The sequence below is a fragment of the Chaetodon trifascialis genome, chromosome 22 (assembly GCF_039877785.1).
Source record: "Chaetodon trifascialis isolate fChaTrf1 chromosome 22, fChaTrf1.hap1, whole genome shotgun sequence".
Classification (NCBI taxonomy): Eukaryota; Metazoa; Chordata; class Actinopteri; order Chaetodontiformes; family Chaetodontidae; genus Chaetodon; species Chaetodon trifascialis.
In genome coordinates, this window is record NC_092077.1 from 4,669,490 (window position 1) to 4,682,207 (window position 12,718).

At 43.2% G+C, this 12,718-nt stretch overlaps 1 protein-coding gene across 1 annotated transcript in view; it reads right to left on the reverse strand.

Moving 5' to 3' along the window:
* The window catches only part of LOC139350931 (EF-hand calcium-binding domain-containing protein 6-like), a 40,748-nt gene that overhangs the window by 130 nt on the left and 27,900 nt on the right, over positions 1-12,718 (reverse strand). The window contains 11 exon segments of the mRNA XM_070992608.1: positions 592-741; positions 2,237-2,421; positions 2,520-2,703; positions 7,264-7,470; positions 7,857-8,078; positions 8,666-8,869; positions 8,957-9,167; positions 10,276-10,446; positions 10,538-10,656; positions 10,738-10,801; positions 10,896-11,125. Of these exon segments, the coding sequence (XP_070848709.1) occupies positions 592-741; positions 2,237-2,421; positions 2,520-2,703; positions 7,264-7,470; positions 7,857-8,078; positions 8,666-8,869; positions 8,957-9,167; positions 10,276-10,446; positions 10,538-10,656; positions 10,738-10,801; positions 10,896-11,125 (1,947 nt within the window).

Here is a 12,718-nt window from a genome sequence, read left to right on the forward strand (position 1 = left end):
GCAACAACAGCAGAAGTTGGAGTATGGTTGCACATATGTGTGTGTCTTAGTGTATTAGGTGGGGGCTTAGGAGATGTCATCCCGAGCCAGGTTGCTAATTGTTTCTATCGATTAGCTCAGGGAGCGTTGTCTTCAATAAATTGTACAGCAGGTAAATGGCAGGGACAATGGAACAGGAGTGTCAGCTGCTGTTCTCCTGGGCCAAAATGTCAGCACAGTCTTGTTTCAACCTTCAGCTTAATTGAACAATTAAAATTACTGATTGGCTGTCAAGTGAAAAGGGGTGTGTGTGTGTGTGTGTGTGTGTGTGTGTGTGTGTGTGTGTGTGTGTGTGTGTGTGTGTGTGTGTGTGTGTGTGTGTGTGTGTGTGTGTGTGTGTGTGCAAGCTTGCAGGCTTGAGCCGCATGGATTTATGGATTTGCAGTCACTCCCTATCATTCTCTTTCTGACATTTTGACAGAAGAGACACAAGTGGAGCTCAAACGGTCACATCAATAATTCATAAAAAATCTGTTTATTGGTGAGTGACATCGCCCGGATGCAGCAGAGCAGGTGGAGCTCTGCAGGGTGGAGTGCTGTATCTGGTCTCACCTTCCTGAAGTCCTGCATGGAGACAATTCCCGTGCGGGTGCGGTCATACGTCAGGAAGCAGCGCCTGATGGAGGTCCAGGAGGAGCGAACCACATCTTTGATCCTCAGCATGACCTCCACGCAGTCTTTGCTCAGAACCCCCTGACTCGTCTGAACCAGAGCAGACCATGCAGGATCCCATCAGACCGCGGAGTACAAGGCCGAACACGAACACATGAATAAGACGAGAGAAAACAACAAATAGAGGTGAGAGCACCCACATTATCGGTAATATTTCACTTCTTCACAAGCTGAGACTCAGAACAAACAAAGTGTTTTTTGTTCTGTGATCAGATAAAGAGGTTTTGTCTGTAAACTCGTCCACAGGCACACCATCGAATCAGTTAAGATGCAGGGGGTCTCTGCAATTTTACACAGATGGTGGGTTCGGTTGAGACAATGCAGGTCTTTGTGATTCAAAAGTTGGTTTGGAAGGTTGCAGCTCGTGGGTTGCCAGATTAGGCCCTCACCCACACGCTCCGTTGAAGCTTGGGGCTCGGCTTAGTTGCTCAGCGGGAGTCCTTTTAGAACATGCCCACCCGTGTGTCATTGTTCAAAGCTTCATATACACCTCCCCATGCCAAAAAAAGCACTGCAAATCACCAAACTTGCCCAATTTGCTTGTCATGGGAGGCGATAGTCGAGAGCCTGAGGGTGGGAGGTCCCTGCTGAGTTTACACAAGCTGGCAACCTGCCGTCGCCCATCACCGCCCCCTCACATTCCACAGCCCCCCCCATCTTACTGTAACCCAATTTAAACTTGCAGCCAATAAAACTACAATAGATCAGACCTTAAATAGAGGAAAGGAGAAGGGCTACAGAGTTAATTTGAAATGTACTAATGTACTGCTCAGCATGGGGATGTGTAGCTGAAAGTACACACTGTGTGTCCCAATTTCACGCTAAAGTCCAACTGTGATGACTGTCTACACACTGGATACCTGAGGGAGCATGCATCCTGAGGTAAGGAGCAACCCAGAAATTGTTGTTATTCATCATTTATTTATCATTTATTGATCTACTAACAGGTGTGTATCGCTGTCACTGTGTTAACCAACATCTTTGTGTTTTTGGTCAAAGCACACACGTTTGCTTCTGACAATTGTCAAACTTGCATGTGTACCAGGGTGGATGGTCATCATAACCATGTGAGCTCTGTGCTTTACTGCAGGCTAGACCAACATGTACAGTATACAGGTTAACTGTTCTGCACCTGCAGAATCACATACCAAGACCCTGGAACTGAATCAGCTGCTTGGAATTCTTTGTAATATTCAATTTCATGTGCTGTGACATGTCAAAAATGTTTTCCATGAAAGGCTTATTGAAATGAAAATGATATGATTTCATTGACTATATTTAAAGAGGTTAGCTGATGATGAAACCAAAAAAATATGGAATATACAGTAATAGAGTCCCTCTCTGTATCTTTAAAGAGCAAGGGATGTGTGATTTATGAACAAGGTCTGTATGTAGCAGAATAAAAAATATTCAAGTTTGCTCAATATTGTATCTGTTAAAGCATATTAGATAGATCTGAGACACACTTATTGAGTTTATTTCATGCAGACATTGAATTGCAGAATAACAAATCTGTTCCCATTACCCTAACAGGAAGAGGGAGTTCACGTCTCTCGAATGCCCTCTTGGCCTCTGCTGGCTTTAGGTTCAGGAGGAAGTGACGGAGGAAGTTGTGATATGAAACACAGCCATTATTCATGACGTCAAACTTCACAGCTAGATGCTCGAACTGCTCCCGAGTCATATCGATGCCAAGAGATTGGAGAATGTCTGTAACCCACAGTCAGTCATTAGCATGTACATCAGCTTATACTGTGGCTGGTAGAAGGAATACAGTATGGTATGATTGTCTGTAGTTTGCCGCTCACCCAGGAAAGAGGTAGTGCTGATGTGTCCCTCTTGCTGAGGATCTTCCTTGGTACAGTTCCTCTGGATCTCCCTCCAGCAGTGCTGCACAGCCCCACGCAGCCTCCTCTCCATGCTGCCCAGCAGGCTTCCTGTTCCCAGCCTCCCCACTGAGGCGGGACGCCTGGAGGTGCACTGGGGGACAGACTGAGAGAGGAAGGAGGAAGGTCAGGGGCTGCACAACTGCACAGAAAACTATATATAAAACTACTGTATACAAAAAAGTGCAGTAATCTTAAGTTTTTTAAGAGTAGTGAGGTCACCCCCATATGCACTCTTTAGTAACACTTAATCGGCCCCTAGACATGGTCAGCAAATAACCTTGAAATTGCTTTTCAGACTCAAAACAAAGAATAATAAAAAACATTTTATTGGACAGTGTTGGGTCAAGACTTCAGATATAAGGTGACAAACAAAACAATAGCTGCTTCAAAGACCAGCATGTGCAAATATGCTGTGATATTTCTCTATAGCCTGAGTTTGTGTCCACCTTCTCTCAAATGTTCTCACACCAGGATACTGCCAGGAAACTGTGGAGGAAAGTTGCAGTTAATAGTTGAAAATTATATATGCCATCTATACCACGTAATACAGTACATAAATGGTGAGCAGCTGAGATCCTACAGCCCACAAGAAGTGCAAAAGAGAAAGTGTTGCGAGGTTTCAGTCGGTCAGATCCTGAATGCAAAGGGCCAGATCAGAACCCGATCAGAGGCTCTGCCCCCTATCACAGCAGACGTGGATGATGATGTCATCGAAGGCCTGTGAATCATGACATCACATTTAAGTCTTGGCCATGACCAACCCACATTACAATGTGCAATAGCTACGTGTTATCAAATTACAAGCATTAGTATCAGCGTAAAAGGCGTATAATATTCCAATGACTTCGATTATCATGAAGGGAAGAAACCAGGCTGTGAAGAGTCTGAGGCATACATGACAGAATGCATAAACTACAACCTTGGAGATTTTTTTTTATCTTTATGATTTGGTTTGGGGATTATATGTCAGCAGGACACAGCCTCTTCAGTCAGTGCGCTGTGGAGAGGTGTGGGGCTGTGTTTCCTGTGCTTCCTTATTTGGCAGAGGCTGGGCGTGGTTCCCCAGATATGATGCCTGATGTTCAAGTGAAGAGGCGTTCCAAAGTGTTCGTGACTATGAGAATGCCATGAAGACAGCCACTGAGACAGAGCTGCACAAAGCGTACGATGCTACTTCCATTTAAATCAAGCCCTGTGGAAGAGGGTGCAACAACTGGGACAGGATGGTCCATTTCAAAAGGACCATCATCTGGCTGCTGTTGCCCGCAAGGCAACGACCCTGGGTTACCCGCCTCTGGCACTGGGCCAGATTCATTTTAACACCCTTGTCAAGAGCAGATGTGACAGGCAAACAGTCATCTGAGACCCAGTGCTTCTTTGTCTACATGCAGCACGCATATGTCTAGCCTGGATCCACATTTCTACCTTCACTGTGGAGAGCATTTTGACCCGGACATAAGCCAGAGCACCAACTACTCTTCTCTTTCTGCTACATTTTCTTTGTATTTAAAGAGGGAATACAAACACGAGAACAATCATCATGGAGACAGGCCATGTGACAGCAAACTACTCAACAATTTATCTCATTAACCAATTTCCAGTTTACCCTGGGTTATTCCGGTATGGTTATTGTAATTGAGATTTCTTTTTTCTGGCATCATAGGACGCTGAATCATGCCGTCAAGTTTATCATCCTTCACTTTGGCTCTTCAGCAGACCCCTGCAGAGGACAAAGTCTTGATGGCACAGAGGGGTGATGCACCCCCACCAGCTGGAGGCCAAGCTGATCCAACTAAGACGGCAGTACAATGATGCTAATAGTGGTACTAACAATACACAGTAGCACTGCAAATGTGGCTGCTTTGGCTTAAAACCATCCCATTCAGTGTTGTTCACTGAAAAAGTACTTATACCAACATCATTAGTGTAAGAGCACATTTTAGGTCTATCTATCTAGCTGGAAATTGCTTTGGGGGAACATAGTGCTGAGGGAACAGGTTAACAGCTCACGTTTTTCTTCTTGTTGTTGTTTTTTTCACTTCAAGTCTCTTTTCATCTGTTTTACATGCTGAATGCCACCTGTATAGACACAGATGGAGGACTGAAGCTGTTGCTGCTATGCTAACATGCTGCCCACATGTGCCTGCTGTGTAGACATGGTGCATCTTCATTCAGTCTGATGAGCCAGGTGAATAATACCCACAACACTTCCATTTGATGAAGTTTGTGCGATCCATGAAATAACTCCATTTGCTTCTTTTACAGTTTCGTGTAATGTTGTGAATCTTAATTTAATGACAAATGGCAGTCGTGATTTGGATGCAAGGCTAAATAAGTTTTACCATTTCACATCTGCAGTGTTGGTGAAGTTACACCTAACTGAAGAAACCCTTGACTCAGGATGAGTTTTTGAATCAACTGCAACTCAGAAAACTCAAAATGCCATGCCTACAGCCTTGAAACATCAGCCCAGAATTTAAAATTTGCTTCTTGTAATCTGCCAAGACTGAACCGGCATGTGCTTAACATAATTTGAAGTACGTAGGCTGTACAGTGAATGACACTTAAAACTCTACTCTGTATGTGTGTTGATGTGACTCCACTTCTTATATCTTAATCCAACTTTTTTTCCTCTTGCCTCTGCCAGAAAGCCTTGTGACTGGCATAAAATGTTCACATGCTGTTCATCTGCTCTCAGTGACTGCAGACCGGTTGCTTTAACATCACACATCATGAAAGTCCTGGAGAGGTTTTGGCACTTCTCAGATCTCAGATGGCCACCTTCCTGAACCCACTGCAGTGTGCCCACTGCCCTGAGGTTGGTGTTGAGGATGCCGTCATCTACTTGCTTCAGCGAGCCCACTCTCACCTGGACAAAGCTGGCAGCACACAGGATCATGTTCTTTGATTTCTCCAGGTGGTCAGCAGCACAGGAGCACTACAGGGGACTGTACTCTCACTGCTTCTTGCTCTCTGTAGACTTCAGGAGGACCAGGGGTCATTTCAGCATCAGAAGACAAGAAGTGGAGGCAGTGGTGTTGCTAGGGTCTCTTGAGGCTCCAAGCAAGAAATCCCTGAGGCCCCCACCCCACCTGTGCACGCCACAAAAATTGGGTTTTTGCACACATAAATGCACAATTTCTGGGACATTTGAGATGAATACTGAAGAAATACATTAATGTTCCCAAGGTGAAGTCCAGGGACCAACAGAGGTCCCTGAAAGCCCAGGCCTATCAACAATTGTTGTTGTAAATAAGTGGCCGGGCCCCCCTAGTGGCCAGGGGCTCCAAGCAACTGCCTGGCTTGCCTGTTCAAAAGCCCCGCCCCTGGGTGGAGGACAACAGACTTGACTGGAAGTGGAACACTGAGGCTGTCTACAGGAAGGGACAGGGCAGACCATCTCCTTTAATGTGCGCAGCAAGATGTTGCAGATCTTTTAGCAGTCTGTTGTTGCAAGAGCAGTTTTCTTTGTAGCCATCTGTTGGGGCAGCAGCATCAGAGCCAGTGACACCAAGAAACTGAATAAACTGATACAGAAGGCTGGCTTTGTGCTGGGGACTGCTCTGGAGCCCCGAGAGCTGGTTGTTGAGACAAGGATATTGCACCAACTGCTCAACATAATGGACAACACTTCACATCCCCTACATGACCTACTAATGAGACAGCAGAGCGTTTTCAGTTGGAGGCTTCTTCAACTCCACTGTAGTAGAACTCTGTGGTAAGGACCGCAGAGAGTAATTTCTACCCACTGCAATAATGCTGTACAATGACTCTCCTTTGTGCAAGGAGAGGAAATTTATCTTCTGAGGGACTTTAACTTGTACTGTGAGAGCTCTATCTTATCTTAATTCTGAATCTATTTTTATTCTATCTTGTATTTATCCATTTATGTATTTATTTATTTTACTCAGTACAGTAGTTTTTACGAACATGTGTGTATTTTTTTAAAGTGTAGAACACTGCATTTTTCCTTAGGGGAACAATAAAGCACTCTGTCTATCGCTCTGTTATATTTGTACCTCAATTCTGAGCATGCAGTTGAATATGTTTTGCAAACACATATATTTTGTAGAAACAATGTAAAGAAGAGTTAAATCTGAGCCATCAAAAATCCATATTCTGCTCAATACATTATTTAGCAAGATAAGTGCACAATAATAACTTCTGTCATTCAGTTTCAATCATTTTCTAACTCTTACATTTCCTGCTCTGTGTGCGAGATACTGTGATTAAATGTTCAGAGGTGTGCGAGTGCACAAAGCAAGAAATTCAACATTCAACACTTTTTGACAAATTTTTCTTTTTGTCAGAATAATTTCTCCACAAAATAATTTAGGCTTGCACAACAAATCTTTTTCTGTGCTCAGAATGTCCAATTGTGCACTCAGGATTGAGGCACAAATAGAATTCTGTAGTTTCAAGATTCGCAGTAATAAACTGAGCTTGTCTGACTTTGCGAAGCAGCTGGTGTCTTCATCCGTCATAGATTATTCTGCAGCATTTAGCAAAAAAAGTACAAGTGTTACAAGGTTCAACTGAGGCTAGCATGAATCATAAATGAGCTTTTGGGGGTTCTATTGTTCTATAGAGCAATGGAATTAAAAAAAACGTATGTATAATAGGTATGGTTTGACCATGACAAAGGTCTAGTCTCATGTTGTACCTTAGTGCGTTGCACAGTGGCACCTGCAGTATCTGGGCAACAAGATTTTGTTGCTCGGGGCTCAGGGGAAGGTGATGCAATGTTGTTGGTGGAACGCCCTGCATCTGTGTGGGGGGTCCTGTCCAGAGCACCAGCACGCTTCAGAAGCTCTCTGCATTGCAGCTTCTTCTGCTCATTCACAGGCATCTGACTCCACACGCACTCAGACTGAGAAAAAAAACACACGCACGATAATCATCCGCACTGAGGGGACTAATACCCCAAAGAGAGTCACACACTGTATGTAAATTGGTTTTACAGATGACTAACTTTCTCATGCAGTCAATAATTATCAGCAAAGATAAATTAGATTTTGATTAGAATAATTAAAGAAAACATACCAGACTAAAAAGAAGGGAACTGGCAAATGTACTAAGATTCAGATTGATTTTCTCATTTATAACCACGGACTGATGCCAGTATGTGCTGTCAGCTTGAAAGCACTGGGAGACTTGTTGGAAATGTGCTTGTTCTCTTGAAAGTGTCTTCTTTGAATGCTCTGAATTATAATTCACTGGAATACAAGCAGCAGTAAACACATTTTCTGGCTTAACCTGATCATTTGTGAGGCTCAGACAGTGGCGATCACAAAGCTCTCTGAACTGCTCTGTTGAGACTCAAGTGCTGTTGGAGGGGTCCAAATCCATCAGCTCTTTGGTAATTTCATACAAGTGACATGAGAAGATTTTCTGGATCTGCTGCAGATGCTCTGTGGTTTCAGAGGTCTTAGTCTCGATAGGGGATCTAGTTTTAGTCCCGTCGCCCATTATCCTAAGCTAACAAGTTCATAAATACATGTTCTTCATATTAGCACACTAGCATTTGCACTGAACAGCTGAAGATCATAGGAATGTCATATGTTTTGCAGTTATTTAGTCGTCAGCTGAAGCACTGAACAATTGGAAATTTTAGCCTGATGGTGGCGCTAGGTGAAAGTAAAGGGATCATCAAAGTTATTACGGTGCATCCTGAGGAGCGCATGAATGTTTGTACTGGATTTCATGGCAATCCATTCAACCTTTGTTGAGTTATTTTACAAAATAAAAGAAGACAAAACTTGCCTTATGGCGCTACTTCATGGAAAGTCAAGTGATCTCTGGGGACCAACGATTGTGGTAATCCATCCAGTAGTTGTTGAGATATTTTAGTCTGAACTAAAGTAGGCTTTATTTTCATTATGGACAGAGCCACGCTTGTGGTTTCCCCTGCGTCCAGCCTATGCTAAAATAGGCTAACTTAATCCTGCCCTCTGCTTCAGACTCCCAGACATGAGATTAAAATCAATCTTCTAATCGGAAAGAAAGTGAAGGAGCATATTTCCAAAAAATATTGAATTATTCCTTGAAGTGTCTTTGGAATCAGCTTTGCTTACCATTGTGCTCTGTGATTGAAACTTGTTCAGGAAGTCCTTCCAGTTAACAGTGCAGTTCTCAGAGTCCAGCTCCAGTTTAGTCAGCATGTATCTGTGCTGTTTATCTGACAGGCGGGCACAAAAATTATCTAGCACCCGACGAAAATCCAGAGCTTTAACCATCCCTGTCCCACTCTGGTCAAAGGCTAAGAATGCCTGAAGGAGAGAAAGAGCCACAAAGAGGTGATCAGCTGAAAGAGAAACTGATGACAGAGGAAAATCAAACGGGTTAGTCAGCCTCACCTTGTACAGATTAGGTGCTGTGGCAGTGACGAGTTCTCGCATCCTAGCCAGAGCCATGCCTGGACTGAGGCTGTCCAAAGACTGTATCTGACGCACAGCATCAGGGGAGACAGGAGGAGGCTCAGGCTCTTTCTCTGCTTTATGGTCACATGCAGACAGGACATCCATGGAAGCCCGGCTCTTGCAGCTTTCATCCATGGAAACATTGTGCCTAAAGAGAAAGGAGGGAGGAAGAATCACCAGCTTTTATTTCCACAGTCCACAGCGCACAGCGTGTTTAGATAAGCATTGCAAAGAGGCTTGCTTCAATATACAAGCGATGTTCAGATTCACAACTTTCCACATGTGTTTTGCTGCCTTGCTCTGCATCTTGTGTGAACTGTAGATGGTGTTCACAGGAATGATTTTCTCCCTTGTCTTATGATTCAGGAGTGATTCCCATCATCGGAAAACACATGCGAGAAGCTTTAATGCATATTCTGAAAAGGCCTTTCCTCAAAACAATAAATATCTAAATGTTCTCATCAATCAAATGCTTTGCATTAGATCTATTATACAGCTGCACTTGAAAATGAGTTTAAATGAATAATCCTTGTTACATGGCATTCACAGTATTTATCATGAAAAATATTTTAATAATGGCTCAATAATAATCACAGCATGTGCAAAATGTTTCTACACTGGGCTTAAATGTTTGTTTACCAAACCCCCTGTGGTAAGAAGCTCGTTTAGGAGAGTAAAATAACAACATATGTCATACTGAAATGTACTGATGCTCTGGGGTCCATATCAAACTCTGTAAATTTTAGCCTGTAAATGTATTCAGTGTTGTTGTTGTTGTTGTTGTTGTTGTTGTTATTTATTAGGGCATATTTTCTACTTGAGTCATTAAGGATATTGTTATAACTGTGTGTATTGGGCCTGTTATGAACCTCATTATTTCAAAAGTGAATGAAGGTAATTAAAGTTTCAAATCAATGAAATGCCAGATATATATTGCATATTTTTAATTTGCTGCTATGGTTGCATATATTTTCTAATCATATTAAATCTTGTGCGTTTGTGTATTTCAGGTTTGTTAAGTATAAATCACAACCTTCATACCAAGCTGAATGTTATTTCTTCAGTTTATTAACATAAAACTGAGTCTTCAATATTAAATAAGCCAAAAAGGTTGGGATTCCTGGGGAAGCTTCAGGATGTCCCAGGAAGAGCTGAAGGATGTGGCTAAGGAGAAGGAGAGCTGGGCTACAGACCTGGACCTGGATGAGCAGCAGAGAATGGATGGTTGGATACTAACGGTACCACTCTTCACTTACTGCATACACTCTGGTGAGGCAGCATCAGAGGAAACTGGTCTGTTAGTGTCCAACTGGGCAACAGTCTGGTTCATCCTCTGGCTCCGAGACCTGAGTCCCCCTTCCTGATGAAACCCCAGCTTTTCCAGGAAGTCAGAAACTGCTACACAGCCCCGCAAATCTGGGTCATATCTGTCGAAACGAAGTGAAAAACTGCGGCTGACAAAAGGGAGAGCATGTGTACGATGTGGTGACTGTGATGCCTCAGCTCGGCATCTCTCACCTCGACCAAAGCTGATCAAACTGGTCAGATCTCATGGGAAGGGCATAGGTGAAGAGGAGTCCCCTCAAGCTCCTTTTTTGGATCCAGCCATGGCCGTCTGCGTCAAACTGGCACAGCACCTGATGGAATACAGAGGAACGGTACAGATCTGTGCATCGTGCAAAGGATCATTCTGCGTGCTTCCTGCACATTTTGCTGACCTTAGACATCTCTGTCCACTTGTAGCGTGCTTCACAGGCCAGGAGTCCATGAAGCTGCTCTTGTCTGTCAGGAGAGACAGAAAAACGAACATAGAAGCACAGTCTGGAGACAAGTTTTGTCAAAAGGGCCAAACATCAGGGATAAAGACCAAACTCACACACTAGCTTTGTGAGTCCAGTGTTTGCGTTTGCCATTATTTTCAACAACATCCACAAATTCTGCGTAGTTGAGGTTGCCTCCTGGATGCAGGCCGGTCAGGTCCAGCAGCCGTTGGTACTCTGCCTCCCCGCAGAAAAATCCCAGGCTGTTGTACAGCCGTTTGAAATCATGGCAGTCGACCACGCCTTTACGCTTCCTGTCCATCAGGCGGAATGCCGTCAGGTTGTCCTGGTGGGAAGAGACTGGTGTCAGCAGCGTCCACTGTTTTTTTAAGGTATTTTACGTCCAGCCTAGTTTACATCCATGTTTACTTGCTAGTAGTCTTCTTCTTCCCTGTCTTTGTTTGCGCATTGCTACGTGTCTGCAGATCAGCAGATCAGTGTGTCTTCCTTGGGGTAAACAAAAGTTCGACCCACTCATACAAAAACAACTTCAAAGCGTGACTAGAGGTCAAAAACTCCACAGGGTGTTACATTTGCCCCAAGAACAGCGTCTGATCTGCTGTAACCTCCTGTTCCCCTCGGAGCCTCTGTTCTTTCATGCTGCTGTGATGCACATCCCTCCACCTTCCTGTCGCTGACAGTCATCAGCCGCCACCACCATCAGCGTCCGGACTCCATGGGGGATTAATCTGGCTGTTCCTCAGGGCACCCCTCCATTACAAAATCCCCACATAAAGTCTAAGTGCCAAAGACTTCTGAGTAAAATGATTTCATATATCATGTGTGTAATAAAGAATTGTCTACATTCAGTTGACTCTCCTGATTGAAGTCTCTTTGTTGAAACCTGCATATAGCAATGCCTTTAGTGAACATCATTATTCTCATTTTGCTTCTACTTGCCTCTTCATTCTTCTCATTTATAAAAAAAGATGGTGGCTTTCTAGTTGGCCTTGTTTTTGAAGATGTTTGCTCTCTTTTGGATCCAGTAGTCTCAATTCATTTTGAGCTATTTTGCTGGATGGTGAGAATAAATATGTAAACACTTACCATACTTTGTGTGTGGAGTTACTGCCTTTCCACACAGCTCCATGGTCAAGTCTTTAAGCTAGTTTACTTTGTGTTTGTGAATATTAATATATACTGTATGTGATCTGAATATAATGAGAGTCCTGCTGTTTCTGGTTTGTTATTACGGAACTAATTTCCTAATAAAAACTCAGTAACTGCTTGTCATAATCATGAAATAATGAAGACTACTTACTATAGTAAAAAATAAGAGCAACTAATGATTAAGTAATTAATAATTAATGAGTCTCATGCTGCTTAGTGTCTTGTCCAGAGTTAATCAGGAATGATCCATGAAGAAGGTGGTGAGAATGACTCGTGGTAGTAGAGTAATAGCATCTCCCAGACTCATCATTATCTGCTATACAGTCTTCAGTTTAAACTTATTCAGCTCGTTCGTGGTTCATTTCCTACTTACAGTTTTTTTTACCATATTGTACAAAATACACTGAGCTCATAATTAAATTACATGACAAATGCCCAGCATCAGCTGTAAATCTGCTGTGCATGGATATGCAATGTGAATCCCACACAGGAAAGGTTGACTGTGGTTGACTGTTGACAGCAAACAGGATGCAGATACAGTGAATGGGCATCGCTGAATAAATGCCAGCTATGGGGCACCCTGTTGGCCTGACCATGAATCAAACATCCAGCCAGGGACCTTTTTTGCTCGTCATTTCCGATCTCTCTTTCCTTAATTACCTGGCATTTTTATTCTTTTTTTTTTAATGAACGTATACTATTTAACTTTAAGGAAAAAACAGCCAAATAACATCATTGTTTTGAAGACATCCGACAGTAGCTGAAAGCG